The sequence below is a fragment of the Onychostoma macrolepis genome, chromosome 08, assembly GCF_012432095.1.
Source record: "Onychostoma macrolepis isolate SWU-2019 chromosome 08, ASM1243209v1, whole genome shotgun sequence".
NCBI classification, from domain to species: Eukaryota; Metazoa; Chordata; class Actinopteri; order Cypriniformes; family Cyprinidae; genus Onychostoma; species Onychostoma macrolepis.
The window spans coordinates 3,889,733-3,916,373 of NC_081162.1; the positions used below are offsets into that span (position 1 = coordinate 3,889,733).

At 34.6% G+C, this 26,641-nt stretch overlaps 1 protein-coding gene across 1 annotated transcript in view; it reads left to right on the plus strand.

Annotated features, from left to right (window-relative positions):
• The first annotated feature begins 572 nt into the window (after positions 1 to 572).
• tp73 (tumor protein p73) overlaps positions 573 to 26,641 on the plus strand; it is a 35,002-nt gene continuing 8,933 nt past the window's right edge. The window contains 11 exon segments of the mRNA XM_058784857.1: positions 573 to 862; positions 3,687 to 3,782; positions 3,988 to 4,135; positions 10,726 to 10,971; positions 22,184 to 22,370; positions 23,279 to 23,394; positions 24,534 to 24,643; positions 25,137 to 25,279; positions 25,413 to 25,501; positions 25,586 to 25,710; positions 26,357 to 26,505. Of these exon segments, the coding sequence (XP_058640840.1) occupies positions 3,724 to 3,782; positions 3,988 to 4,135; positions 10,726 to 10,971; positions 22,184 to 22,370; positions 23,279 to 23,394; positions 24,534 to 24,643; positions 25,137 to 25,279; positions 25,413 to 25,501; positions 25,586 to 25,710; positions 26,357 to 26,505 (1,372 nt within the window). The 5' untranslated portion in view covers positions 573 to 862; positions 3,687 to 3,723.

Sequence of the window (26,641 nt, forward strand, 5' to 3'; positions counted from 1 at the left end):
TTAAAATATTTTAAATCACCCTACTGATCGATTTATTAATTTTTTTCAAGGTAGTAATTTAGTTATTTTTAACTGAGCATCTAAAGCACAACTAAGTGTACCACAGCGATTTAATTTTGTTAGCTTTTGTTTGTCTATAAGTAGGAAAATCGATGAGTGTCCCACAAAGGTGATGCAGTGGTCAGAGTTCACTATGATAATTTTCTGTCAACATGTACAGTAGACTAAACCTCTGCTTGATAAGATGAACTTCTGAAGAGAGCGCTTTTTTCTTTTTATTTATTTATTTATTTTTTTTGCTTTTCACAAGTAGCTAGGCTACATAATTCATCAAGCCCCAGCCTACTTGATATCTGTTTCTATTTCTTTATCCAGTGTAATGTAGCCTATTATGTTATATTTTATTAGATTATGTTTTAGGCTATTCAATTATATATTGCCATATTATTGTTACATACTTATTAACAGTAAAGAAAATATAAACTAAATTAAAACGACATTATAGGCTATTGTAAATTATTTTTTTTAATCGGATTTAATATATTTTGATTGCAGCAGTGCAGAGGGGGAGATGAATGCAGGAGATGTGTGTGACGGCTTCTGTGTGATTGGTTGTCAAGGGTGCTGTATTAGTTTAGTACCGCGCTGAATGGAGGAGCAATGCTCGCCCGAAAGAGTTTGTAGTCTGTATGAATAGCCTACTATTTTTTAATTTCCCAATCTTTTTGGGCTCGCGTCTGTTTTAACGTAGCCTAGGCTATATATCGAAACCTGGGCTGAAGTTAAAGGTTACAGAGGAGCACTTTCCGTCCGGTGAGGTGCTATGGCTGATCAGTTTTGCAGCTGTTCGCCGTGAGCATCGGTAAGAGACCGCTTCATTAGATATAAATGCAAGGCCTTTGTCAAGTGATAATTCAATTCTCCGCTTGAATCCCTGTTGTGTGTGTATAATTGCTGCCAGAGCTTTAACTTCTCTCAAGGTGGCAGCTACCACGGGAATACAGGTCAAAATTAGTAAACACGACGATGCCTCGTTTGTAAAACTATAGAGCTCGGACTTGACACTTTAGCGATGTTAACGAAACCCTGCCCTAATCCTGAATTCAGTTAATTCAGCTTCTGATATATATATATATAGGCTATATCATATTTTTATTTCTTTCTAATCAGTTTTAATTTTGCTTTTCTACTGAGAACTGACATTTGTTGATTGTTGTTAAAGGCTAACGTTAGGCCTGCATCCACAATTAGGCTTCGGATAGTGGATAAATATTATTTTAGAATAATAAGATATAGCCTAGGCCTAGGCTAAAGAAGCATTTAGGAGCAAAATATGATTTTGTGAGGTGTGTTAAAAATGTGATCATAGATTAGTCCTTTCAAATGTTCGGTCAGTTTTGTCTTCGTAATTATAAGTTATGTTATGCAGCTTTCAGAGGAAGGTCTTCAGCGCGCGGTGTTGCCGAGGAAACAGACGCGGCGCGCGGCGCAACTCTGCATTTGTGTTCTGCCTGAAGGCACTTACAGGAGAAAACGTTTTCTTTTTTTCTTTTTATTATTTATGATTTTTTTGGTTTGTTTGTTTGTTTGTTTTTTAAATGAGCAAATTTAGACCTATCTGTTTCATTTTAATTTAAGGGGAGACCGGGCTGTAGTTGTCATGGCGAAGGAATTATTCTCAACCTCTGTTTTAAGTAACATAAGTGTGTGCATTTACAGGCAGAATGTTGATTTTAAACGTTTCTAAAATTAAAATTATTTTTGTTAATTATTTTCTCCGAATTACAGTTATAATATCATCTCATTTTTTTGTAAACAAGATAAAACCGCTATTCTTTTAACCGCAATGCTGAACAGTTTTCTCAAGAAAAGAGTAGCCTATTTTTTTTTTAAATAAATGTTACGTGTATATATATATATATATATGTGTGTGTGTGTGTGTGTGTGTTATAAATGTGTACAGCTGATTTATCTTTTACATTTTTCTCTGCTTCACAATTGTTTTCCTATTGAGATTTTGCTGAAGTATCCATGTTCGTAAAACTGCTTTACGCCGAGTTTATTTTTGTTGGTGGCATGATTACGATCAAAATGTGTTTAATGAACTAAGCTTGCTTTCTTTACAATATATATATATTTTTCCTGCCAAAAACGTTATGAATGTTCAGGGTATTTTTTAGTCAAGCCCATACAGAAATTGAATTGAATTAAATAAAAACATATATTACCAACATTTTATTATCGTAGTTTTTTTTTTTTTTTGATAAGGTACTCACCTTTATTTGACTTTAAGGCATTATTTTAGATATAGCCTACTTAATTTACATTCAATTAAAATATTATAGGATATGTTATAGGATATATTTGTCACACTGTGGAAAGAACAGTTTAATAAAATGTAGTACTGGGGTTTTTATTTTCTTCAAATTTATCTCATTGCACAAAATTGAGTAAAATTAAACAAGCTTGGTATAGCATCTTTAAATATCATTCACAGTATGATTGTATTGATGTTTTTTTATTTTTTTATTCAGTACTAATATATTAAGATATGGGTATTTGAGTAATTTACCTTGCTTTTTCTTTTTTTTTTTAAAGTAATGTTTTTTTTTTTCTTCTTACATTCAAATTATATAAAATCATGACCAATGTTAATAAATTACTACTAAATGACATAATCTGCTTTCACATCTGAATTCAGTTCTATGATTGTTTATGAAATTGTATAATTTTTTTATGGGATGTTTTAAAGTATGTTACAGTTGGATGATCCACAGCCGCAGCAGACTCACTTTCTGTGTTGACTTGTTCTTGTGTGGTTAGGAGAGTCTTTTATAGCCCTCATTTCCTGTGAGTAATATGATGGAGGAAGTATGTGGTTTGTAGTGCTGTCACAGTGGAGCAGTGCCAGGCAGGTTCGGACACGTCGAGCCTGGCATCTTTATTCTGAATCTGTGCATCCAGCCTCAAAATCTGCTGGGATTCAAACTTCAGAAGATGCGTTGGGCAGCAGGGTGGAAATTACTTTCAAATCGAATCCTGTTTGTGTTCAGTCTTTAAACCGTGGTGCAGTTCAGAAAGAGTTATTTTACAGAGCATGAATACAGACCAATTTATTGTTCCTCTTCTTCAGAATCAGTGTCTATTTATAAAATTGATGGGTCCATTAATGAATAACGACTATGTTTGAAATGTAGAACTAGAATCATTAGGTGTTATATACCATTTGGAGGATTAGTTTTTTTTTATTATTTAATAAATAAATAAAAATTAATTAATTTCAAATGTAATTTTCATTCATCTCTTTTTAGAGTATTCAGTTCAGTTTGATAAAAAAAAAGATTCGGAATATTTTTAAAAGGAATAATTCACCCTTAAATTCACCCTCATGTTTTTTTTTTTAAACTATAAATTATTAAAAAATAAATTAAAATTAACTGATTTTATTACAGTCAACAATATAATTTAATACAGCTGAATCAATCTAAATACATTTATTTCTACATCCAAAACTACTTTATTTTGGTTAAATTTAACGTAAGAATTGCAGAAATGCTTTATGGTTGTTGTTTTGCAGTTGAATGCATACAGAATGTCAGTGACTGTACAGCGGCTCATTTCACTGTTTTAAAGGTTGCTTTTTCTTTATGCATGTACCTCTGGTAACTCTTGTTTGTGATTTTCAGTGTGATCTGCCCTGCGGTGGATTGTCCAACATCCAAGATGTCCCAGTCGTCCACCGCTGATGAGGGTACAACCTTTGAACACTTGTGGAGTACCCTGTGAGTTCATTTGCATGCATTTACATAATGCAGTTTACGTTGATTTTAGTAACAATTAATTTGCACAATTTCAAGATAAACTGCAGTTTGTTTTTGTGAATTACAGTACTAAAAATTCAGACACAGTATGGGAATGCTTTTACATGACCTTTGGCATGCTTATATCCGTTTGTGATTCGCGTACCTTCTCTCTGTGTTATTACAGCGAGCCAGACAGCACATATTTTGAGCTTCCTCAGGCAGGACACTCGGGGGACAGGGTGGCTTCCAGCAGCCTGCCCAGCAACCGCGCTGAAGTCTGCATGGACGTCTACCACATGAGAGACATGAGAGACATGAACGACAACGTCATGGTAAGAAGCCAGTGGAGAATTCACTGTGTGCAGATTTACAAACATCTAATACATTCTCAGTTAAACCAGCCGTTACAGTCAAGGAAACAATGTAAAAAAATCTGTAAAAATAGGGCACGGTGTATTTTTTATTCATATTGAGTTTTAAAGGTGTTTTACTTTTATTTTGAACCGTATTGCATTGTCTGTGAAATTATTGGATAATGTCCTGGTGGAAAATTACACTTACTCTTAAAAACTAAGGTGTTTAAAAGGTTCTTCACAGCGATGCCATAGAAGAACCATTCAGACAGAGGTTCTTTAAAGAACCATCTCTTTCTTACCTTTTTATAATCTGAAGAACCTTCTTTCGCCACAAAGAACCTTTTGTGAATCAGAAAGGTTCTTCAGATGTTGAAGGTTCTCTATGGACCTATTTAGATAAAAAAAAAGGGTTCCTCAATGGCATCGTGAAGCACCTTTATTTTTAAGAGTGTATATGGTTTATTTATATTTGTCTATTGTATTTTGCTCATAATTTAGCTTTACATACGGGTAGTTGACAAATAACATTTGAAAATGACCTTTTTTTCCCCAATCAAATCTTTATGGAAGGAATTTATCTTTGCTGCTGTAACTCAACATCATTTCTTTTAGGATTTTTACTCATTTTAATAACCTTTTAGCTTGTTTGCAGTTTTGCACATATAATGGATATTAATTAAAGGCATAGTTCATTCTGTCATTATTTACTCATCCACAAGTTTTCTCAAACCTGTATGCGCTTCTTTCTTCCACAAAAGAGGATATTTAAAAAATGTGGGTAGCGAAACAGTTGATTCCCCCTCGTCCCCAAAACAAACAAAAATACTACCAACATCCTTCAAAATATCTTCAGAATAAAGAAACTCATACAGGTTTGGAACAACTTGAAGATGAGTAGATTTTTGGATGACGTTTCCCTTTAATTTCATAGCAACATCATGCCAACCTCACATCCAAAAAAAAAAGACACCCTGTACTACTGAACAGTGTTGGTTTTCCCTCCTCATCCATCAGGATTCCCTCCTCAGTGCCTAGTTTCCCTCTCCTGTGCTGTTTTTCCCTCCCTTCGGGCTCTGCAGCAGGCCAGGGTGTTTGAGTGGAGGCTGTAGCGGGAGGTTGTGAAGGCTTAATTAGAGAGAAAAGCCAAGCCCGGAACATGACACCTGCTCCTGCCTCCCATCTGGGGCGCACACGCTGGGAAACAGAGCAGGAGACAGGGATGGATAGATGGACACACACAATCTCATGAGGTCACATCTAACCCCAAAATCAAAAGAAAGAAATAAGAAATTATATGTTGCATTATAAAGGCAGCCTATTTTAGGACCATTAGGATAGTTATAAGACATTTAAGCGCATTTTCCCTCTAGTCTGATTATCGTAATTCATCGAAACATTATCCTTTTTTTTGTCATTTTCATTATTTTAAATCTTATTACTGTAATATATATATATTTTGTTTTACTGAGTGATAATAAAAATAATTAAAACAACATAAATTAAAGTGCTGTGTGTATGTATATATATATATATATATATATATATATATATATAATGATAATATAGTAATTATATGCAATAATGATTTTGTTGCATTTTGAATTTTTAATGCATTTAATTTTTCATTTAATGAGAATTGTGGAAATGTGCTTAAATATTGCTGTAATGCAAAACAAACAAACAAACAAAAAACATAATTGTCCTAAAATAGCATATATATAATATAATGTAACATAATATAATATAGCCTGTCATAATATATTTTAATTATTATTTGTTTTTGTTGTTGAAAAAATATTATTATTTTTAAAAACAATTATAATAATAATAATATAAAAATAATAATAAAAAAAAAAAAAAAAATATATATATATATATATATATATATATATATATTATTTTTGGTGGGTGAAATATGACCCAAACATGTTTTTGACAGGTTTTGTAAAATGAATTTAAAATGTGCGCTGCTTTGCAGTGTCTATATTTTTGACTTTCTGCATCAATAGTTCCAGAATTCTGTAAATGATCTGTTGTAGGTTGTATGGATTTTTTTCTCCTTATTGAGATGTTTTGGTTGTTCACTTTAGACTTGGACAAGCATTTTCAAGAATGTATTGATTTTCAGATGTTTGTTTTTCACTTGGCTCTTATGGGAAATTGCTCCAACCAGTTTGTATTCTCTTTTTTTTTTTTCTAGCAGTGAAAAGTGTAGGTAATTTCAAAAATAATAAATATATAAAAAATAATTAACAATCTAACCATCCCCCTTGAAAAAAATGGTATAGTCTAAAAGACAAGTGGGCAAGTCTGGGCCTGCTTTTTTACTTAATGAATAGTCATGAGGCCAAAAAGTGGGAGGGCCAAAGATTTGTTGTTGGCTGCATCTAGAAGCTGACAGGGCAAAGAGAACTGGCGGAAAATCAGAAAAAGCGACTCAGAGTGCGTTACCTTTCCAGGAGTTGTTGTGTCAAGTTAGTTTCTCTCGGTGCATCTAAAGTGAAGACGTGAGACGTGAAGAACTGAGAATTGCAGAACTCACCTGTGTTTTGGGTGAGGTCACATGACCAGACCAGTGGGAGAATCTCCCCTGTCTTTTGCCTGCCTTGCGGGATCGCTACAATGCTGTGTATCGGTGACCTGCCTCATTACTACAGCACGGTAGGTGAGCAGTTTCAGAACGATTCCATTGATTTTTCAGGAGCAATATTCTTTCTTTGCTCGCTGTCTTCCAGATTCATTGTGCTTGGCTTAAAACTTTAGAGACCATTATTTTTATTTTATTTTATTTTATTTTATTTTATTTTATTTTATTTTATTTTATTTTATTTTATTTTATTTTATTTTATTTTATTTTATTTTATTTTATTTTATTTTATTTTATTTTATATTTTTTTATTTTATTCATTATATTAAATTACATTTAAAAATGGATCTTCAATGACACATCTGTTAAAATACCAGTCTGTTTTTTTACTAGGTCTTCAATTCTAGGTTTATCTGTAATTGATTTGCAAATAATAATTTGATTATAATTGATTGTAATATACAACTTATAGTAGCTATAAGTATAACTGTGCTTGTAAATGCTTAAAAACATAATTTTGAATGATCCTTGAAAATGGTTTTTATATGAACATTTAAAAAATAATTTAAACATCTTCATGTGTTATTAATGTGAGATGAAACATATGATGCTGCTTGATAGGAAACCTTCAGCTGTTTTAATGCTATAGCTGCAGTATATCTTTGAGACGGACACCTGTTGATGTTTCTTTCTGTGCACAACTTTGGTTTTGTTTTGATTCATTTAGAGGGATGACGGAAATATTGCAACATGCAACATTTTGATATTTTGCAGTTTAGTTCAGTCATCTCACACCTGTTAACAAAGTCCAGAACATCTACTTAAGTTCATTAGTTTATTATCAGGATTCAACAGAGCAGTTTTAAATGGATGTGATAATGTCAGTGCTTTCAGGTTGCAGCAGAGGGTGCTGTTTTTTCATGTTAGTACAGTAAACATTTCTGCAGCTCACTGACACATCTGCATACTGCTTACTATGTTATGGCACAGATATACTTTGAAATATATTATATATAATATACTGTATAAAGACTTGTGGTCACATGCAGTAGTTCATTGAACGTTTTAATACTATATGAGGTAAGTTGTCACAATAAACCTGCCATTAAACACCTTATTACAGGCTTTACAGCAAAAATGATTAATAAATCCCAAAAAAACAAACAAACTAGTAAATATATTTTAAAAAATTAAAAGCAAAAACATTTATTGTATAATGTATGCATTTTATAATTTTTAAAACGCATGTGACAATTTGCCCAACTTTTAAAATCTGCCTTCATTATATAGTTGAATCTTGTTTCAGTGTGGCTGTCAGTTATAGTGAAAGCATATTAACATTTCTTAATGATATGGATGTTAGTTTAAAGGAGAATTCGTTCATTATACAGATAGACAGATACAGATAGAGAGAGAGAGAGAGAGAGAGAGAGAGAGTGAGCATGTATGTGCACAAATGAAATGTTGAATCATTTATTCACACAGACACACATGTGCACACAACAACACACATACACACTCTCTCTGTCACACACACACACACACACACACACAACAATGCTTCTGTTCTGTTTCAACTTGTCACAGAGCATGTTTAGACTTACTGATGAGGCACACCTGAGTGTGTGTGTCTGTGTGTGTGTGTGTGTGGGGTAGACTCTGAAACAGCGTTTCTCACATTTTCTTGCTCATCTTAAGATCATTTATGGAAAGCACCCTATGCGAGGCAATAACTAAGTTCAGAAATCTATTACAAATCTATTATGAGGATGTAGATTACACTAATACAATGCAAATATCAAGATTAGCATGAATGATTCTTCAAATCTCGCAGCTTGTGGCTTGTAGTGGTCAGAATTGCAGTTTTCTGCTGGTGCATGATAAAACAGATGGAAAATTTCTATAAATTTACACTGAAGTAGAGATATAGAGATTTGTGTTAGGCTTTTGACTTGGGCCAGTAGATAATCACTTAGAAAAACTTAGCAACTCTTAGCAGCTTTTCAGTGGTGAATTTTTGCAGTTTTCAGTTAATTGCATTTTGAAAAACTCATCTGTCTTTAAACCCTTTGTTTCATCTATAGCTCTCTTTTCTGCTGTGCTTGCTTGAATATTCAGGGTCTTGAGAAAGTGTCTTCCGGCAAGTATATACTTGTGCAGGTGTTGTCTGACTGCCGATATGCCATAATTAGGACAATGTGTGGTTTCTGACCTCCGTCCCTCTGGACTGCACCCGTGTCCACGAGGATCAGGACTCCACAGGGGACAGTTCTTGCAGAGCGAGAGCAGGTGATAACGTCTCAGGTTGAGCAGACTTTGCGAGATGAGTGTTTTACTCACTTTGGTTTCTGTGGGTTCATCAGTGTGTCGTTTGACAGCCGAGGACATGTGATTCTGTCACTTTGGACAATGTACTGTACTATGTGAAAAAGAAGGTAAAGTTTTTCTCTTTGCTTGACTTGTGTTGCAGTTTGGCTATCTTATTTCACAGGGATCTGATTGGTCCACAGGTTTTGTGGGAGTCATTACCCATCATGCTTTTTTCCTGAACTTTGAGTTATTATATCAAAACATGTCTGCATGAATCAAGTGATAATGTTAGTATTTCTGAGGTTTTGGTGATCATTCGTATTTATATAATAACAGTGTAAAGTAGATTGCATTTGATTTCTATCTTCAGTCTTCTGTATTGATGCTAGAGGGCTGGCGTGGATGTTTGGTGTTTTCTCACTGGCCCAAGACGAAAGATCCCAGCCAAAGTCTCTCTGATATTGTGGTTTTTAGATATGACTCTGGCTTCCAAGTCATTTTTTTTTACATTTTGTAGTTAAAAATCTGATAGTCTGATAACTCAAATGTATAAAAGCCCATTTCAAAAAAGTTAATTGTCACTTTTTATCTCACAATTCAGAGAAAAAAGTCAGAATTGTGAGATATAAACATTCAATTGCAAGTTATGAAGTCGGAACTCAAAATTGTGTGATATACACTTGCAGTTTTGATTTTGTTTTCTCAGAATTGCATACTTTTGTGAGATAAAATGGGCAATTTTATGCAATAAAGTGAAAATTACAAGATATAAACTTTCAATAGCAAGTCATGAAGTCAGAATTGCGAGATATAAACTCACAATTGCAAGTTATAAAGTCAGAATTCACAACTGCGTGATATAAACTTTCAATTCTGACTTTTTTCTCAGAGTTGCAATATATAAACTCACAATTGCGAGTTATAAAGTCAGAATTGCAAGATATAATTTCGCAATTCTGACTTTATAACAAGCAGTTTAAAAAGAAAAAAGTCAGAATTGCGAGATGTAAGCTTGCAATTGCAAGAAAAAAAAGTCAGGATTGTGAGATAAAAAGTCAATAAAAAGTTATTCAGTGGCGGAAACGGGCTTCCATACAAATGATATGGTACGATTAAAAAAAACAAAAATGAATGATAGTGATGCTAACATTTCTAAACTATGTTATACATATTCAGAATGCATGGAAATATGAAACAAATAAAACACAACAAAGAAAATGTCTCTGTTTGAGGACTTTGAACTCATCAAAAGTATGAAAATACACGGTTTGTTACCAAATTAGCTAATGTTATCATGTCATTACGTCTTTGTCCAGCTGAGCTTTACTTTTAACACATCTGTCGAGCTACTTCTAGCACAAAACATAATTTCTGAGTGGTGGGCATGATCTGTGAGTTTTGTGTTTGTAGGTTAGAGAAGAGAATGGCAGGCAATTAGACATTGGACAGATTACGGTTGTGTTTTACAACCTACCCTTCGCCCGGAGGCTCGACTCCCTCTCGTACGTCCCGACACGGTGTAACTGGAGCTCTAGAAGTGGAGTGGATGGAGTCTTATCTCCTCCCTCTTTCCCTCAAAGTCAACTTTCTGCCTCCCTCCTTCACCTGTCTCCCTCCCTCCCACTCTTTACCTGTCTCACCCTCCTTCTCTTTCTGCCTTTCCTCTCAGTCTCAGTACAGCCTACTGAGCAGCAGTATGGAACAAGGTTTGGGGAACAGAGCAGCGTCTACCAGTCCCTACAGCTCAGAGACCACCTCCAACGTGCCAACGCCGTCACCCTACTCCCAGCCAAACTCGACCTTCGAGGCCATGTCTCCAGCCCCGGCCATCCCATCCAACACTGACTACCCCGGGCCGCACAACTTCGAGGTCACCTTCCAGCAGTCGAGCACCGCCAAGTCAGCCACCTGGACGGTGAGTACGGCGTCTCGGTTGTGGTGCAACCGTATCACGTGAGCTCCTCGTGAACCCGTGTACACAGTTCTTTTCCCACACTCACTGATGATTTTGCTCGCGATGTGCAGGCATAAGTTTTACTCTTCTTCAGTTGCTCGTTTGCCCTTTCTTCACTGTCTGTTTTTGGCGGCTCAGTTTCTAGACTCTCATTTTGGCGGCGTTCCCGCTTTGTTCCTCTTTTTCAATGTGTTTCTAAACATCGTAGTTGAAATGAAATTTTAAGCAAATGAAATTTGGTGTGACATGCTGTTGTTCTCCATATAACCTAAACTACTGTTTAAAAAGTTTGGAGTCTGTAAATGTTTTTAAAAGAAAATTCTTATGTTCACGATCGCATTTATATTAGTAAAAATACAGTAAAAACAGTAATATTGTGAAATATTATTACAATTTAAAATATATTAAACTAGAAATGTATTCATGTGATGATAAAACTGAATTTTTATTTTGTGGAAACTGTGATTTTTATTTTCTCTTAAGATTCTTTGGTGAAACAATATATTTAAAAATTGTAAAAAAAAAAAATAAATAAATAATAAAAATATATATATATATATATATATATATATATATATATATATATATATATAAAATGTACATAAAAAATAAAATGAAAAAAGAATGTAAAAGTCTTCACTGTCAGTTTTGATAGTTAAAGCATCCTTGCTGAATAAAAGTATTAATTTCTTAAGAAAAATCTTACTGACCCCAAACTTTTGAATCATATTGTATATCTTAGTATATATATATATATATATATATATATATATATATATGTGTGTGTGTGTATATATATATTATATTAGCAATTTTAGTTTTATGAACTTTTATGTTTTTAGGAATTTTATGAGCTGCAAAATAAACTATCGTTGAAAATTGTGAAAATTAAAAATTAGACAAATTTAGAAAAGGATGACAATTAACAGCATCTGAAATATATTCCTTCTCTTCAACATACATATAAAATATAACTTGATGTTAAAAAATAAGGTATGTTATTTTTCAGCTTTATTTATTTATAGTCTACTTGCGTGCACTTTTATGATTGTATTTTTAAAAGTAAACTGCCACAGACTGTTCTCAGCGCTGTCTTTGATCTACAATAATTCAAAAATGCAAAACCCTTTTATTTAGCATCAGTTTAGTTAGTCTTATCAAAAACGCTATAAAGTTTGAAATTCCTTAGTAAACCCTTAAAATGACAGAATCATCAAGTTTAAATTCTTCAGTGCATCTAATGTTTGCTTGTTTACATGTTTGCTCTGGATTTTAGAATTTGTTGGAGCTCAAAGCGAGTTATTCTCAAACTATAAAGGTCTTGCACAATAATCTGCTTTGTTACCATTTGCACATGATTTGTCTTGAATTTTAAGGTAACTAATGGAACTTGGGAGGTGAATTTCCTAAATGGTTTAATGTTGTTGAGAAATTTTCCTTGTACCCCTTAATGCTATGGCATTGTTATGGTATATAATATAGCATTTTAAGTGTTTCTAGCTTGTAGATGTGCAGTTGCTAGGGTCTTCTGAGTGGTTGCTAGTGCATTGCTTGGTGGTTGCTTACAGAATTATTAACCTTAAGTTATGGGTTAGTTCAGATCTGAATATGAGAGATAGTACTCATAAGGTTTTTCATAAACAAAGTGCATCCACACAGGAAAAGAATCACAGTAATGTCAAGCAGAGGAGTTTGAAACCAGAGCAGTCAGTGTTTCCCCCAAAGTCCAGTGTCGCCATGAGGAAAGGTGCCACATCAGTCTGTCATGAAGATGACCCTCTGAAACAGGAGATGGGGCTCTTTCCTGTGTCGGCGGCTCTTAGGCTGTTTGTTGGATGAAGTCAAGCGTGAGACTTGGTCTCTGACTTTCTGCAGACGTGTAAAGTGATAGCGGCCCCAGGAAGGTGAGTGCTATGGCCATCACTCAGTGTCGGCCTGTGAAGACTGTCACCTCTGACGCGCCACGTTCCGCTCCATTCTCAAAGACCAGGCCTCTGTGAGCAACAATAACAGCAGGATAAGCTTTTAAAATGGGCATAAGTGGAGTTTGCTGCACAGATTGCTGTTTACGTTTTAGGATAAGAGAAGCAGGCCCTACATTTCAATGTGTTTGGCACTTCAGCTAGCGCCATAGATATAATGATACCGTTACATACTATCTTGTTTTCTCTATATTAAATCTTCATGCATGTGGAACTCTGTGGGAATATTCCTTGCATAGTGGATCAAAATTTCGGATTGGTCTAGATTTAACTAACCATCATAAGTTTTCAGGATTTTGAGCTTTCGACTCAAAGTGTGGCTGAATCAAAATATTAATGTCAGCATTTCTGATTAAAAATGATTTTGCTGTACTGTGTCATATTTGTTTATATATGACACTACTTATGTCAATGAAGACTAGAAATAATGTTTAGAAATCACATTATTTGCTTATCCCTAACTCATTCTAAACCTGTTTAACTTTCTTTCTTCTGTGGTACATAAAATATGTTTATTATTATTATTATTATTATTACTGTCTTAATTGTTTTTGTTTTTTTGTCCATGGTACCAATCTTAATTTTTTTTTTACAAATCTTTTGTGTTCTGCAGAAAAAAGAAAGAAATGCAGGTTTGAAAACAACATGAGAGTGAGTAAATCATACGTAATGCAAGTTTAATTTTTGGGTGAAGTATGCACTCAGAAGTTTGAAGAATTTTGAAAATTTGCATATAAAAATATTCAAAATATCACTTCTGCAATGGCATCCAATCTCGGAACACTTTTGCATGATTCTGCATGAAAATGATGCTCCATGCCACTAGTTGTCAGTAAGTCCAAGATGACTGCTGTAGTGCAACATAAACAATAAAAAAAATTATGAAGTGCACCTTTAAAGGGGATGTATTTTTGTTTATTTTGCAGTGGCTGATATGATAGAAGTCTTGGGTTTATAGTGACACTTACAAGTGCTGATGCAGCAAACAAAGTAGGTTATCAATATGCCATTGTGGAAATATCTCATTGTCCCATGATTTATTCATTCCACAACCCCAAGAATCCAATAACAGGAGGGTTGTCGAGATTAAGAAAGTACTATTCAGCTGATCATGTGACAGCAGCTTGTGGGCCTCCATGAGGCTTCCTGCTGCATGTTAAAAATAATAGTTTAGAGTACTGATATATGCTGAGTCTTCATATAATGTGAGTGGACATTACTTTAAACATATTCATAAAAACTGAAAAGTATGCAGTTATGTTGAGATTGTTTTAGTTGGAGGTGGTACTAAAAATTATTATTATTATTTTGTCAAAGCTTGATTATAAACACTTTAAAGTTAAAATGTTCAACTAGTAATTTCAAATATGTTATTTATACTTTAATCAAGTTTACATCTTGTTGCCATACACTCTTAAAAATAAAGGTGCTTCACGATGCTATGGAAGAACCTTTTTGTCTAATGGTTCCATAAAGAACCTTTAACATCTGAAGAACCTTTCTGCTTCACAAAAGGTTCTTTGTGGTGAAAGCAGGTTCTTCAGATTATAAAAGATTTTATTTTTAAGAGTGTTGGGGCCAGATTTACTAACAGCTTGCACTAACACAAACAGTCTTTTGGAATTAAAATAGTACTGTCAGGATTTACTAAAGACGTGCAGTGCCGAATTAGCGCTGAAAAGACGTGGACAGTTATTTTTGTGCCTGAACTTTTTGAATATGCATTTGTAGGAGTTTCCCTTTCAGACGCAAAATTTATGGGAGGAGAGTATTAAAATGAATCACGCAATGCAATTTACTAACATTTGCGCTCATCAAATTACTGGTATTTGCGCCATTATTTAACTATTTTGCGCCCGTGTTGTAAGTAGGTCACCCGCACCTGATGGACATCAGCTCTGCATTCAATTTGCACTGCACTTGGTATATTGCGTTGGTCAATATGTAAACGAGGTGTTACGTCTGTGTTTTTTAATTTGTGCATTGTCAGTAAATCACCCGCATAAATTTCCACGCCCATCCGTGCTGTTTTGGAATTGCACTCTTGCGCTAATTTGCCCTGTTTAGTAAATCTGGTCCTTGGTGTCTTCACCCCACACTCTCAGAAATAAAGGTACAAAAGCTGTCACTGGGGCAGGACCTTTTCAAAAGGTACACTTTAAGTACTAATATGTACCTTTAAGGTACCAAAATGGACCCTTTAGGTACAAACATGTACCTTTTGAAGAGGTACCGCCCCAGTGACAGCTTTTGTACCTTTATTTCTGAGAGTGCATATACAAATTGAAGGCAGATTTTAAAGTAGATTCAGAAATTAGTATTGGTTCTTCTATATAAAGTAACATTTCCAAAGGTGGCATTACGGGAGGAAGATTCTCTTGCATTTGAATGGACAGAAATATCTTTACGATCGTAAATGCAAGATGAGTCATCAATATTTTTGCTTTCTTTTCCTGGAATAGAGAAAAACCCCTTAAATCTGATCTTTAAAAAAAGAAAAAAAAGTCTGTTTTTAAATATAATGTACATAGATTCATTTAATATCATAGATTCCACGCCTTTTTTTGTAACTTCAGAACATCTACTAGATGCAAATGTCCATCACAGGACGACAAGAAGCTGCTTGCCTTTGCTACTTTTATGCTTTTTTTTTTTTTTTTGTGACAGCTTTCGTTTTCACTCTGCCGCCCACTCTAAAGACTATTAAATTGTTTACTTTATCCTCCAAAAGAAACGGAGAAAGGGAGAAATGGCCCGGGATTATTGTGAAGTTATGTGGAATGCCTATGTAACCTCAAATTCAGGGAATTTCCAGGCGTGATACAAAGACTCGCAGGCTGAGGATATCTGGGATTACTGTGTAAGTGGTAAGTGAGTCATTGTGTGGCGAACTGAAGGGTTAAAGCATGATGCTCTTGGGTTTGTGTAGCCTCGGGATGCTTTGGGAGAGGCATGGGGGCATTTTGACTGTAATCTACTTGATCCGCAGTGGGCTTCTCACCGCTAACTGAAACAACATTCCCCTCAGCCAACCTCACGGATAAACCATTCGTAAATTCTGTGTTGCACAATCGCCTGTGTTGGTATTGTCGTGGTAATGTTTCCTCACTTCTATAAATCCTTCTGGCTTTGATGTTTGCCAGGCATTGTTCTTGTATTAATTGTATTAATAAACCGCATGTCATGTCACAGAGCACACAACCTGCTTAAAGGAGTATATGAGTGACATGCACGCTGACAATTTAGCTGAAGTCCCTGTTTAAAGGAATATTTCACCCGAATATGATTAAATATTTCATCCCAAAAATTTAGTCATCATTTACTCATCTTGATGTTAGTTCACATGTTCTTTCTTCAGTAGAACACAAAAGAAGATGCTTTGCAGAATGTCTTAACTGCTCTTTTCCATACAACTGATTTTAGAGTTATTGCTATACTGAAAAAGTATTTATTCATAATTTGAATTAGCTTTCTTCTTCTTATTATTACTATTATTTACATTTTCAGTTTCATTTTTTTATTTCAAGTTTTATTAATTGTATGTCAATTTTTATTTTTTGCTTTTGAAATATTTTTCTTTAGCTTTTATTTTAGTTCTAATATTCATTTAAGATTTTTAAGTGTAAGTTGTGTCTGTTATGTGCATATTTCAGATTTATTTCAATTTATGAAAATATTTTTAATACTTTTAATTTTAGTTTTACTTTAGTAAAAATGAACAACACTGATGGGGACCGTGGAGTAAATGAATGAATGAATGAATGAATTAATGAATATAGTCCATACTACTTCTGCACTATATTTTAGGTCTTCGGAAGCCATACAATAGCTTCAGAAGAAACTGGAAGTTTTCATCTTTATTTCATGAACACATTCAAATTGGTAGCAGCTCTTAAATCTCATTTGCATTTGTGCATATTCAGAATTGGCACATCTAGTCATGTTACACCAGGTTTGACGTTGGAGGGGAAGATTTTTAAGAAATTCAATTTTAGTCATTGCATCACTCAGAGATCATGTGGTTTCAGAAGATATCAGAACATTGCATTTATGAAACCATATCATCAGGGTTTTTTGGGGGTTCTCTCATTACCATTCATTTTCAGGCAGCAGGCAAGACATTCTCCAAAATAACTACTTTTGGTGTTGAATGGAAGAAAGAAATTTAAACAGGAAGTTTGGAACAATTTGAGGGTGAATAATTGATAACATATATATATATATATATATATATATATTTTTTTTTTTTTCATTCAAACACTTTCCTTCTTCTCGTTCTCTGCTTTTATTTAGTAATAATAAATAAGATCGTAGGCAGTAATGCTCAAATCCGAGCAGCGTATCAGTGTAGAGTTCAGAGTCCACGTCTCTGTCCTTGGTTCTGAAGTCCTTCCGTTCATTCAGCTGACCTTGTGCGAGCTCCTAAAGGTGGGGCTTTTTTCATCGCTGAAAAGGTTTTGTTAAGGTCATTTTCTGCTGTCTTCCTGAATCATGTCTGTTTCTGCCTGGGCCTTTGCCTCTGTCTTTTTAGGCCCCAATTATGGTATGATATCACTGAGTGAATCATAAAAACAAATTGTGTGTTAGGGATAACTGTTTAAAAGCTCGCTCTCAAATGCACATTATAGGCTTAAAGCAGGAGCTGTCATAAGGGATGAAAATGAGTTCTGACACCTCAGCTTTTCCAATAAAGACCCCGACACTTTTTTTCATTGTTGGCATGTAAGTAGGGCAAGTCTGAGCACGTCTTTGCTTCTGGAGTATGTGAGGCTGCTCTTCTTAGCTTTTACCCTTATAGTCGGCGAGCGGGTCTAAACACGGCCCGAAGCCAGCGCATCCTTCCTCTCATGACAAAACACACACATTTGCTGAGATTTCATACAAATGTGCAGGCATACAGACTGCATGCAAAAATTTGTTCATTTTTAAATATAAAATTGATTGGCCCCTCCATCATTTTTCTAGTTTGGTTTTGACTTGTTTGCTATGAATCTAAAGTGATAGTTCACCAAAAATGAAAAATCATGCAATCAGTTTCATGCTATTCCAAACCTTATGACATCCTTTCTTGCATAGAACACACACACACACACAAAAGCAGATTGTCTGAACTTTTTTTTCCATACAGTGAAAGTGGATTAGGATAGGGGCAGCTGTTCACTTTCATTCTGTGGAAAAGAGCATCTTGGACATTCACATCATCCATAATATATGTTTTACTTGAACTTTTCCTCATGCAATTTTAACCAAAACTTTTTTATTTAATTTTAACCTCTAATGTTGCTCAAAAATGTCTTGTCAATTATTCAGTTTCTGAATTTAGAGATCTGAAATTAAAACTGAAACATGCAAAAGCAAAATGGTTTTCGCATTAAATTACAGTTTGGGAAGAAATGTTTCTTTGGGTTCTAAAGTAGAATATTTGAATTGTTTTTAAGAAAAAAAGGTCTGCCCCTCCCTGTAAAGAATGCTTGTTTCCACATGTCAGCAAACAGCAGCCAACTCCAAAATACGATTCTCCAAAAATATGGAAATCAGTTGTGAACTCTGAGCTCAGATGAGGCTCAAACAGACTTTAAGTGAATCTGAAAAACTTGAGAATAAATGTCATTTAATGTGCTGTAAAAATACAAAATATTAGTTTTGATATAATGTGGAGAAAAACTATACAAGGTTATTTTTTTTAAAAGAGATATTTCCTTTTCCTCTCAGAAATATTCCAAGAACAATTAAAAATAAATAAATAAATACAATCTGAAGAATATTTAAACTGTTTTTTTCTGTACAATGAAAGTAAGTGGGGTCCAAAACAACACTGTGGGTATTGGACATTTTTCAAAATATTTTATTTTGTGTTCCACAGAGCGAATTCATACAGGAATGGCATGAGAGTGAATAAATGATGACAGAATTTTTATTTTTGGTGAAAAAACTCATTGTGGCTCCTAAAAGAACAACCTCTGAAGGGGGAAAACCCCCTCTTTGTTTATTCTAACTATTCTATTACTGACTGCAATATGTTTTTTCTTCATTATGTACTTTAGGTATTAAAATGATTAAGTCTTTATTACTATTTCATTGTTAAGGAACCTTAATGTTTTATTTTTTTTTTTATTTGTAGCATGCAACTGTTTCTCGCAGCGTGTCTTGGGAGGAACAACGGAGCGGTAGCGTATGTGATGCTGGCTGCAATTTCACAGCCGTTAGCATAGACAGCACATTTGTGAATTTATTGACGGAGATGGGGAGTTGGCTGAATTTGCGGGTGGCATGCTGAAACATGTCCATCAGGCTGTCAGACTCGTCATTATCACTCAGGCCGCCGAGCCTGCCCGAACGTGCGCCTTTCCAATGCTCACCTTCCTTCAGCCCATCATCTTATTCCACCTTACAACACTTACACTGCGTCTACACTGCAGGCGAGCGCTGCAGCGCTGCCAGTGTAATCAAGCAAGCTGTCTACAAACCAAATGCTTGTTTCCTGCTTTGTTTAAAAATGATTAAATTATTATATTGAATTTAATATTATTTCACAGAATTTCACACATGTAGGTCCAGCTTTTGATAGTCCAGTTCAATGGGTTCCCGCTTGATTTGAGCCCTCAAGAATTCCTGTCCACGTCAGAGTCTTCTCTAGTGTGTAGAGCTTTTGTCTTTTCATGGATTACTGCAAAATGCTTCAGGTTACAGACTTTAAAAAAAATGAAGGCTCCAATTAAAACCAGAAAGGGTTGGTTCTTTAACCATTGGCTTAAAAATGGTTCTTTGTTGGTATTTGTGGTTTCATGAAGAAACTTTAACATCCATGGAATCGTTCCACTGCACAAAAAGTTCTTTATAGAAGAAAAAAAGTCTATTCTGCCTATAAAAATGTTCTTCGCAATAAGAAACAATGGTTTGCTGTTCGCTGAAAGGTTCTTTGGGAACCCAAAAATGGTTCTTCCATGGCATCGCTGTAAAAACACCCTTTTGGAACCTTTATTTTAGTGTAAGAGAAACTTTTAAGCCAATAACTATTTATTCTCCAGATAAGTTATTTAAAAGAATCTAGAAATCAAAACCTTGATCTGGAGAACTTGTAAAGTAACTTCAAGAATGAATAGCCACTTAAACCTTATGCAGCAAAAATGGTTCTAAATAACAAGTGTGTTCTTTGTTAAAGATGTACGAAGTAAGAATCTATGGAACAATCGTTATTGTTACACCCTTAATGATAATAATAATAATAAAATGTCTTTATAGCATTTAAATTTTTCACGAAGAACCTTTAGAATCCTAGGAACCTTTCCATTGCACAAAAAGTTCTTTATCTTGGAAAAGGGTTCTAAATATAAACAGTTTCTTTTTAAGAACTGGTCACTAAAAGGTTCTTTGGGGAGCTTAAATGAGTTCTTCTGTGGCATCGTTGTTAAAGCCTACTGTACATTTTTTAGGACTGTAGGAGCATCACTAATGGAGCTCTTCATGTTCCTGTGTGGTGTCAACACATTAGCGTCCTTATCTTTCAAGCCATTTTTGACTTCATTTAAATTCCTTCAACCAAATGAGAATTTTAGCTGAAATTCAGCTACACGATAAGTATTGCAGGAGTAGATGGATTGAGTGTGAAACAGTGTCAGGATGATGTGAATGAGGGTGTGAGTGTCAGATGGGCGAGTTGAGACGTCTGCCTGTGCTGCTCACACATCTGCACCCAGTCATTTATGCTGCTCTCTCCTCTCTCGGTGTGTATGTGTGTTTATGTTACTCATTTGCATAATCTCTCAGTGAAAGTGTGAGTGGAAGTTGCGCTGATGTTCTTACGTTAGTAAAATAACTGCAGCTAAACACTATACACACAGAGAAAAAAGACTATTACACTACTTTTACTGTAGATTTATGAGATTAGCAGGGACATCACTTTGAGATTAGATTTTTTTCTGGAAATTATAAACAAATATAGGGATGAATGATGAAACATTCGTAATGATAACTCAACGCTAATTATGCTATGCATTTATGATAGTTTTGCTATGTGTTTGCTAGGGTGTTCTGGGCGGTTGCTGAGTCATAGTCTCCGTGATAGTCTTACTCTAAATATGACTCACATCCTTCAAATAATATTGTAATATATTATGATATTAACTGTTATATTAAGAGATTATAAATTTATCATCCACCATGTGAAATTGTCAGATCTGAACTGAACTGGGCTTTGTAGTCAGTACTATGTTTGAAATAAAATAACGCTTGTCACATTTTACCTGCAACTATTTGTTGACATTGATTTGATCTTTTATGTAACGTTTGACTTTTTATTAAAATATATATACTTAACAATTATTTCTCCAAACAAAATAAATTTAAACTAAAAAGCAAACGGTTAAAGTCGAGTATAAACAGAATAATTTAGTCTTTAATAAATAATTCCATTTTTTTCCCCCCCTATCCTTTAGGCTGATGATACACGGGGCAACTTTTTGAGCAATGTTACCATCAATGGGTATCCTGGTGAGACACAGGGCCCACGACCGAAATTTGTTACCCATTCTCAATGGAAAAGTGCCCAAGCGACATTGGGTTCAGTCAGCTATTTTGGTTTTACAGTTAGGTTTGTTTAATTCTGACACTGAATTTTATTCTGATTCGGTTTTAAGACAGATCAGATGTCACTTGTACTATTTAAGTTAGATAAATATATAATGTAGCTTTATGGGAAACACTTATGATTGTATAAAGTGTGATTGCAACATGAGTAGCATTTAGCAAACAGTGTTCATGATATTTATTCTGTTGCAGCACCTGGCATACAATCTCCCTTTCATAAAATCTGAATCACATTAATACAAGTCTGCACAAAGCAGGCTTGTACATTTGGTTTTTGAGGGAATATTTGGGATGTCTTTATAGTTTTAGACAAGCTCTGACATGCTTATGAGTGTGTGTGTGTGTGTATGTGTGTGAGAGAAAGACCTCATCAGATGATGCCTTCATTTATAATCAGATGACTTGTCTTCATTTATAAAGAATCATATTTTTAACATGTGTGGCCATTTAGTGTCATAAAAGACCAACATATTTCCATGACAGACCCAGGACCAGTGTTTTTCAGGGAAAAAAATGCCTTTTTTAAATCTTGGTTTCACCGTAAGCAGTGTTTCAAATGTTTATTTCTGTTTTTTTTAAAATTACTATTATTATTATTTCTGCAGTACTCTCCGTTGCTCAAAAAGCTGTACTGTCAGATCGCCAAGACCTGTCCGATTCAGATCAAACTGGCTTCCTCGCCCCCAAACGGCAGCGTGATACGAGCCATGCCCATCTACAAGAAAGCCGAACACGTCACAGAGGTGGTCAAACGGTGTCCTAACCATGAACTCGGACGGGACTTCAATGAAAGTATGAAAAAATTAATTCTTTTATATTCATAAATGCAACAGTTATTTGATTGTTCGTGTTGGTGGTAAAGACATTTACATTTACATATGAATACTTTATATATAATCAGACATGTGTGGAACAGTGGAAGCATCTATAACTAAAAAAAAAATCAACTTTTGAACAATAATGGACCAAAATTCTTTCCCAAAACATTTAAACGGCAGCAGATTCAAAAGCATTTTTAAAACACACACCACTAACCTAACAAAATAAAATGTGATTGATGTAGTGACATTTTCTTTAACGGTTTTTATTTTTTCTAAACTCAAAAATATGAATTAATACAATAAACTAACCTGATAACGTGAGGTTACATGAACAAAAGTCCTTTTGGAAAAAATCTAACAAATTCAGGTTACAACTTTTTGAAGTGTACTCTGATAAACCGTATAACTTGTGAAACCAGCTGTTACAGATACAGCTATCTGTTCTAGGACCGGAACATGTTGTGCAGCAAACATAGAACACATTTCAGAACTAGTGGACCGCTATAATATAAACATCTGTGAATTTGAACAAAATACAGCTAACCACCATAATTTGACTAGAAACAACTGCCTACTAAAATCAGACTTGGGTTCCTTCTAATTGTTGATATTGCTTTGCAAACTGGTGGTTGACATCCTGAAAATCCAACCCACTTTAGACTCTATGGTCAACAATGATGGATTGTTTTCTGAAACGAGACATTGAATGTCTGGTCTTGTTTCCAGTACATCTATTATTCTATAGCTAAATTGTTTTGTGAGGTTTTGAACTGAAAATAAAGCTAACTCACACATTCACACTTGGTCGCTTTCAAATATTCCCGTTGTCCTTCCACACTTCTAATTCATAATCTTTCTTGTCCTGCTGACTCTGTCCAGGTCAGACAGCTCCTGCCAGTCACTTGATACGGGTGGAGGGCAATAATCTGTGTCAGTATGTGGATGATCCTGTGACCGGCCGACAGAGCGCTCTCGTTCCGTATGAGGCTCCACAGGTTAGTTCAATCATTGCATGTAACTCCCAGTGTTATTTATGTGTCACTTTTTAGTTAATAGTTTTCTTCTATATATTTTAATATGAATATAAATGTTAATATATTTAATAAAATCCATATTGTTCTTCACTCTTATGCTTCATTTATTTCACATACACTTTGTATATTCGTGCCTGTTGCGGCACGACATACATATTGTGAAATCTTGCAGATCCATATGCATAAGCGCACATTCGCACAAGTATACATATTGTTTGATGGCATGCAGTGATCATTCAGTTCAGGACTCTAAACATGTTCTGACTGGCTATAAATAACCCAGAGATTATTCTCAGTTACAATACCTGCAGTTATTCCTCTTTTTACACTGTTGCTTTGTTTTGTGTTGAATAACAAATGGTTGGCGCCACCTAGAGGTGTATATTTCTTACGTACTGTAAGTGCTGATGTTCAATCAATAAATACATTGTTTTTGGAACTGTTTCTTTTTAATAATTTATTCAGTGAAATGTATTAAGTGTACAAAAACAGCGATAAACAGCAGTTTTTAACTAAATTAAAAAGCGTAAATTAAAAAAGGGATTTCTTGAACATCATGGACTGATGATTATACAAACAGGTCTCATTAGTCAATGTTTTAATAGTGTTTAATAGTGTTTAATTAGTTACATCAATAATTAACAATGAGCAATTCATTTGTTGCAGTATTTAATGATTTTTGTCAACGTTAGTTAATAAAAATACAATGGTTCATTGTTAGTTCATGTTAGCTCAGATCCATTAAATAATATTAATAGATACAACTTTTAATTATTTTTAATTGTATTATTAAATGTTGAATTAAACATTAACTACATTCATAATTAATGTAAATTAATGTATGCTTTAGAATTCATTTTCTTCGTTAGTTTGTTAACTGATATAGTTAACATGTCAGCAAATGTAACATTAACATTAATTATGTATAGTAGTTACAAATTGTTAACAAATGTGACCTTATTGTAAAGTGTTACCAGTTTCTGAATAAATCTAAATGAATTTATTAAAGTGAATTCGACTTCTCAATGCTCTATTTACAATATAATATAATGCTTCTGGAAACTGATTATGTCTCTCTCTTTTTTTATATATTTGTCAAGGTGGGGACTGAGTTCACAACCATTCTGTATAATTTCATGTGCAACAGCAGTTGTGTCGGTGGAATGAACCGCAGACCCATCCTCATCATCATCACGCTGGAGACACGAGAGTGAGTGAACACCATTACTTTTTTTCATACAGCAAAAAATACACTGAAATATTTCTCTGCTTCCAAAAGAGTGTTTCTTAAAGGGAAAGTTCACCCAAAATGACAATTCTGTCATGATTTACTCACCCTGAAGTTGTTTCAGACCGGAATGAGTTTCTTTCTTCTGAACACAAAATAAGTTATTGTGAAGAAGAGTTGCTAGTCACAACTGACTTCCATAGAATGGGGAAAAAATACTGTGGAAGTCAAAGGGGACCAGAAACAGAATCAGTTTGGATCCACTGGGTGAGCAAATGATGACAGCATTTTGGGTGAACTATCCCTTTAAGTGGTTTTGCTTCAGAACAGAACAAAAGTAAACAAAAGCATACTTAGAATTGAGCATTGAAATGTATTATTTTAATTGTGAACTGCATAACAACAACATGCAAACTATTAACATAGTTTGGTTATGCTTGAAGTTAAAGCTGAACTCTACCGTGTTTTTGCTCAGCGGACAGGTTCTCGGCAGGCGTTCGTTTGAGGGCCGGATTTGTGCCTGTCCCGGTCGAGACCGCAAAGCAGACGAGGATCATTTCAGGGAGCAACAGGCTCTAAATGACAGCGTGGCCAAAAATGGAAATGCCAATAAACGAAGTGAGCCATCAATGTATTTCCACAAGCACTTCATTCTTCATATCATATTCAATATAAGCTTCTAATCTGACAGTTGATATCTTAGTTATGTTATTTGTGGTTATAAATGGAGCTTCTGTTTCTGATCTCACAGATTTCAAACAGACTCCAGCCAACATTACAGGCCCTTCCATCAACATCAAGAAGAGGCGACATGGAGAAGAGGAGATGTATTACATACCGGTGAGTGTGGAAGCATGCAGTTTGATTTCTTTTAATGTTTTTCCCAATATAAGTTAATTCTAATATTTTTGGATTGTTTTGAAGGTGCGAGGCCGGGAAAACTTTGACATCCTGATGAAGATAAAGGACAGTTTGGAACTTGTGGAGTATGTACCACAACATTTTGTGGATTCATACAGACAACAACAACAGCAGCTCCTACAGAGACAGTGAGTCTTTATATAGGGATCATACACTACGGTAGAAGTTCAGAGTCAGGAAAGCTTTTTTTATTTTTTTTTTAAAGAAGTAACACTTTTATTTAGCAAGGATGCATTGAATTGATCAAAAGTGAGAGTTAAACATTTATAATGTTACAGAAGATTTATATTTCAAATAAATTGTTGTTTTAAACTTTTTGATTAATCAAAGAATCCTGAATAAAAAAAGTTTCCATAAAAAGTAACACAGTTAGTTACTTTTTTATGGAGTAACGCAATATTGTAATAAATTACTTTTAAAAGTAACTTTCCCCAACGCTGGTAGTATCACACCTGCCAAGTTACTGAATACAGGTCTTGATAAGTACACATGGACCACATAGTCAATGTTCACTGTAATTTCATTACTGTCAGAACTCCTAAATATCATAAAAGCCAGCTTAATCTCAGTAAATAGATTGCAAATCCCCCTCCTCATTTTACCAATTTAAATGTTAATGTATATCTGCAATAACATTACATAAGTTTGTTTGGTTTTTTTTTCACAAGAGGTGAATATATTCAGTTGTTTATGATATGACCTCTTTCAGCTCGTACTTCAGTGTTCCACATTGAGTGCCGTACATTAATTATATTCCTCTCATGTGATTGACAGGAGTCATGTTGCCTCTCCGTCTCCATATGGCACACTCAATAACATGAATAAGATCCACGGGCCCATCAGCAAGCTTCCCTCAATGAATCAGCTCGTGACACAGCAGACTCAGCAGAGCGCAGGACCCTCTGCATCCATGTCACATATGGGTAAGAGCCTACACAACATTTCACTGCCTTTATATAAACCGTACATTTCATACAATTACCTTGTTGACAAAATTGCCAATGGGTTGATTAGAGGTATTTTCCAGCACAATTTATTGGTCATGAACTAACTAGTAAC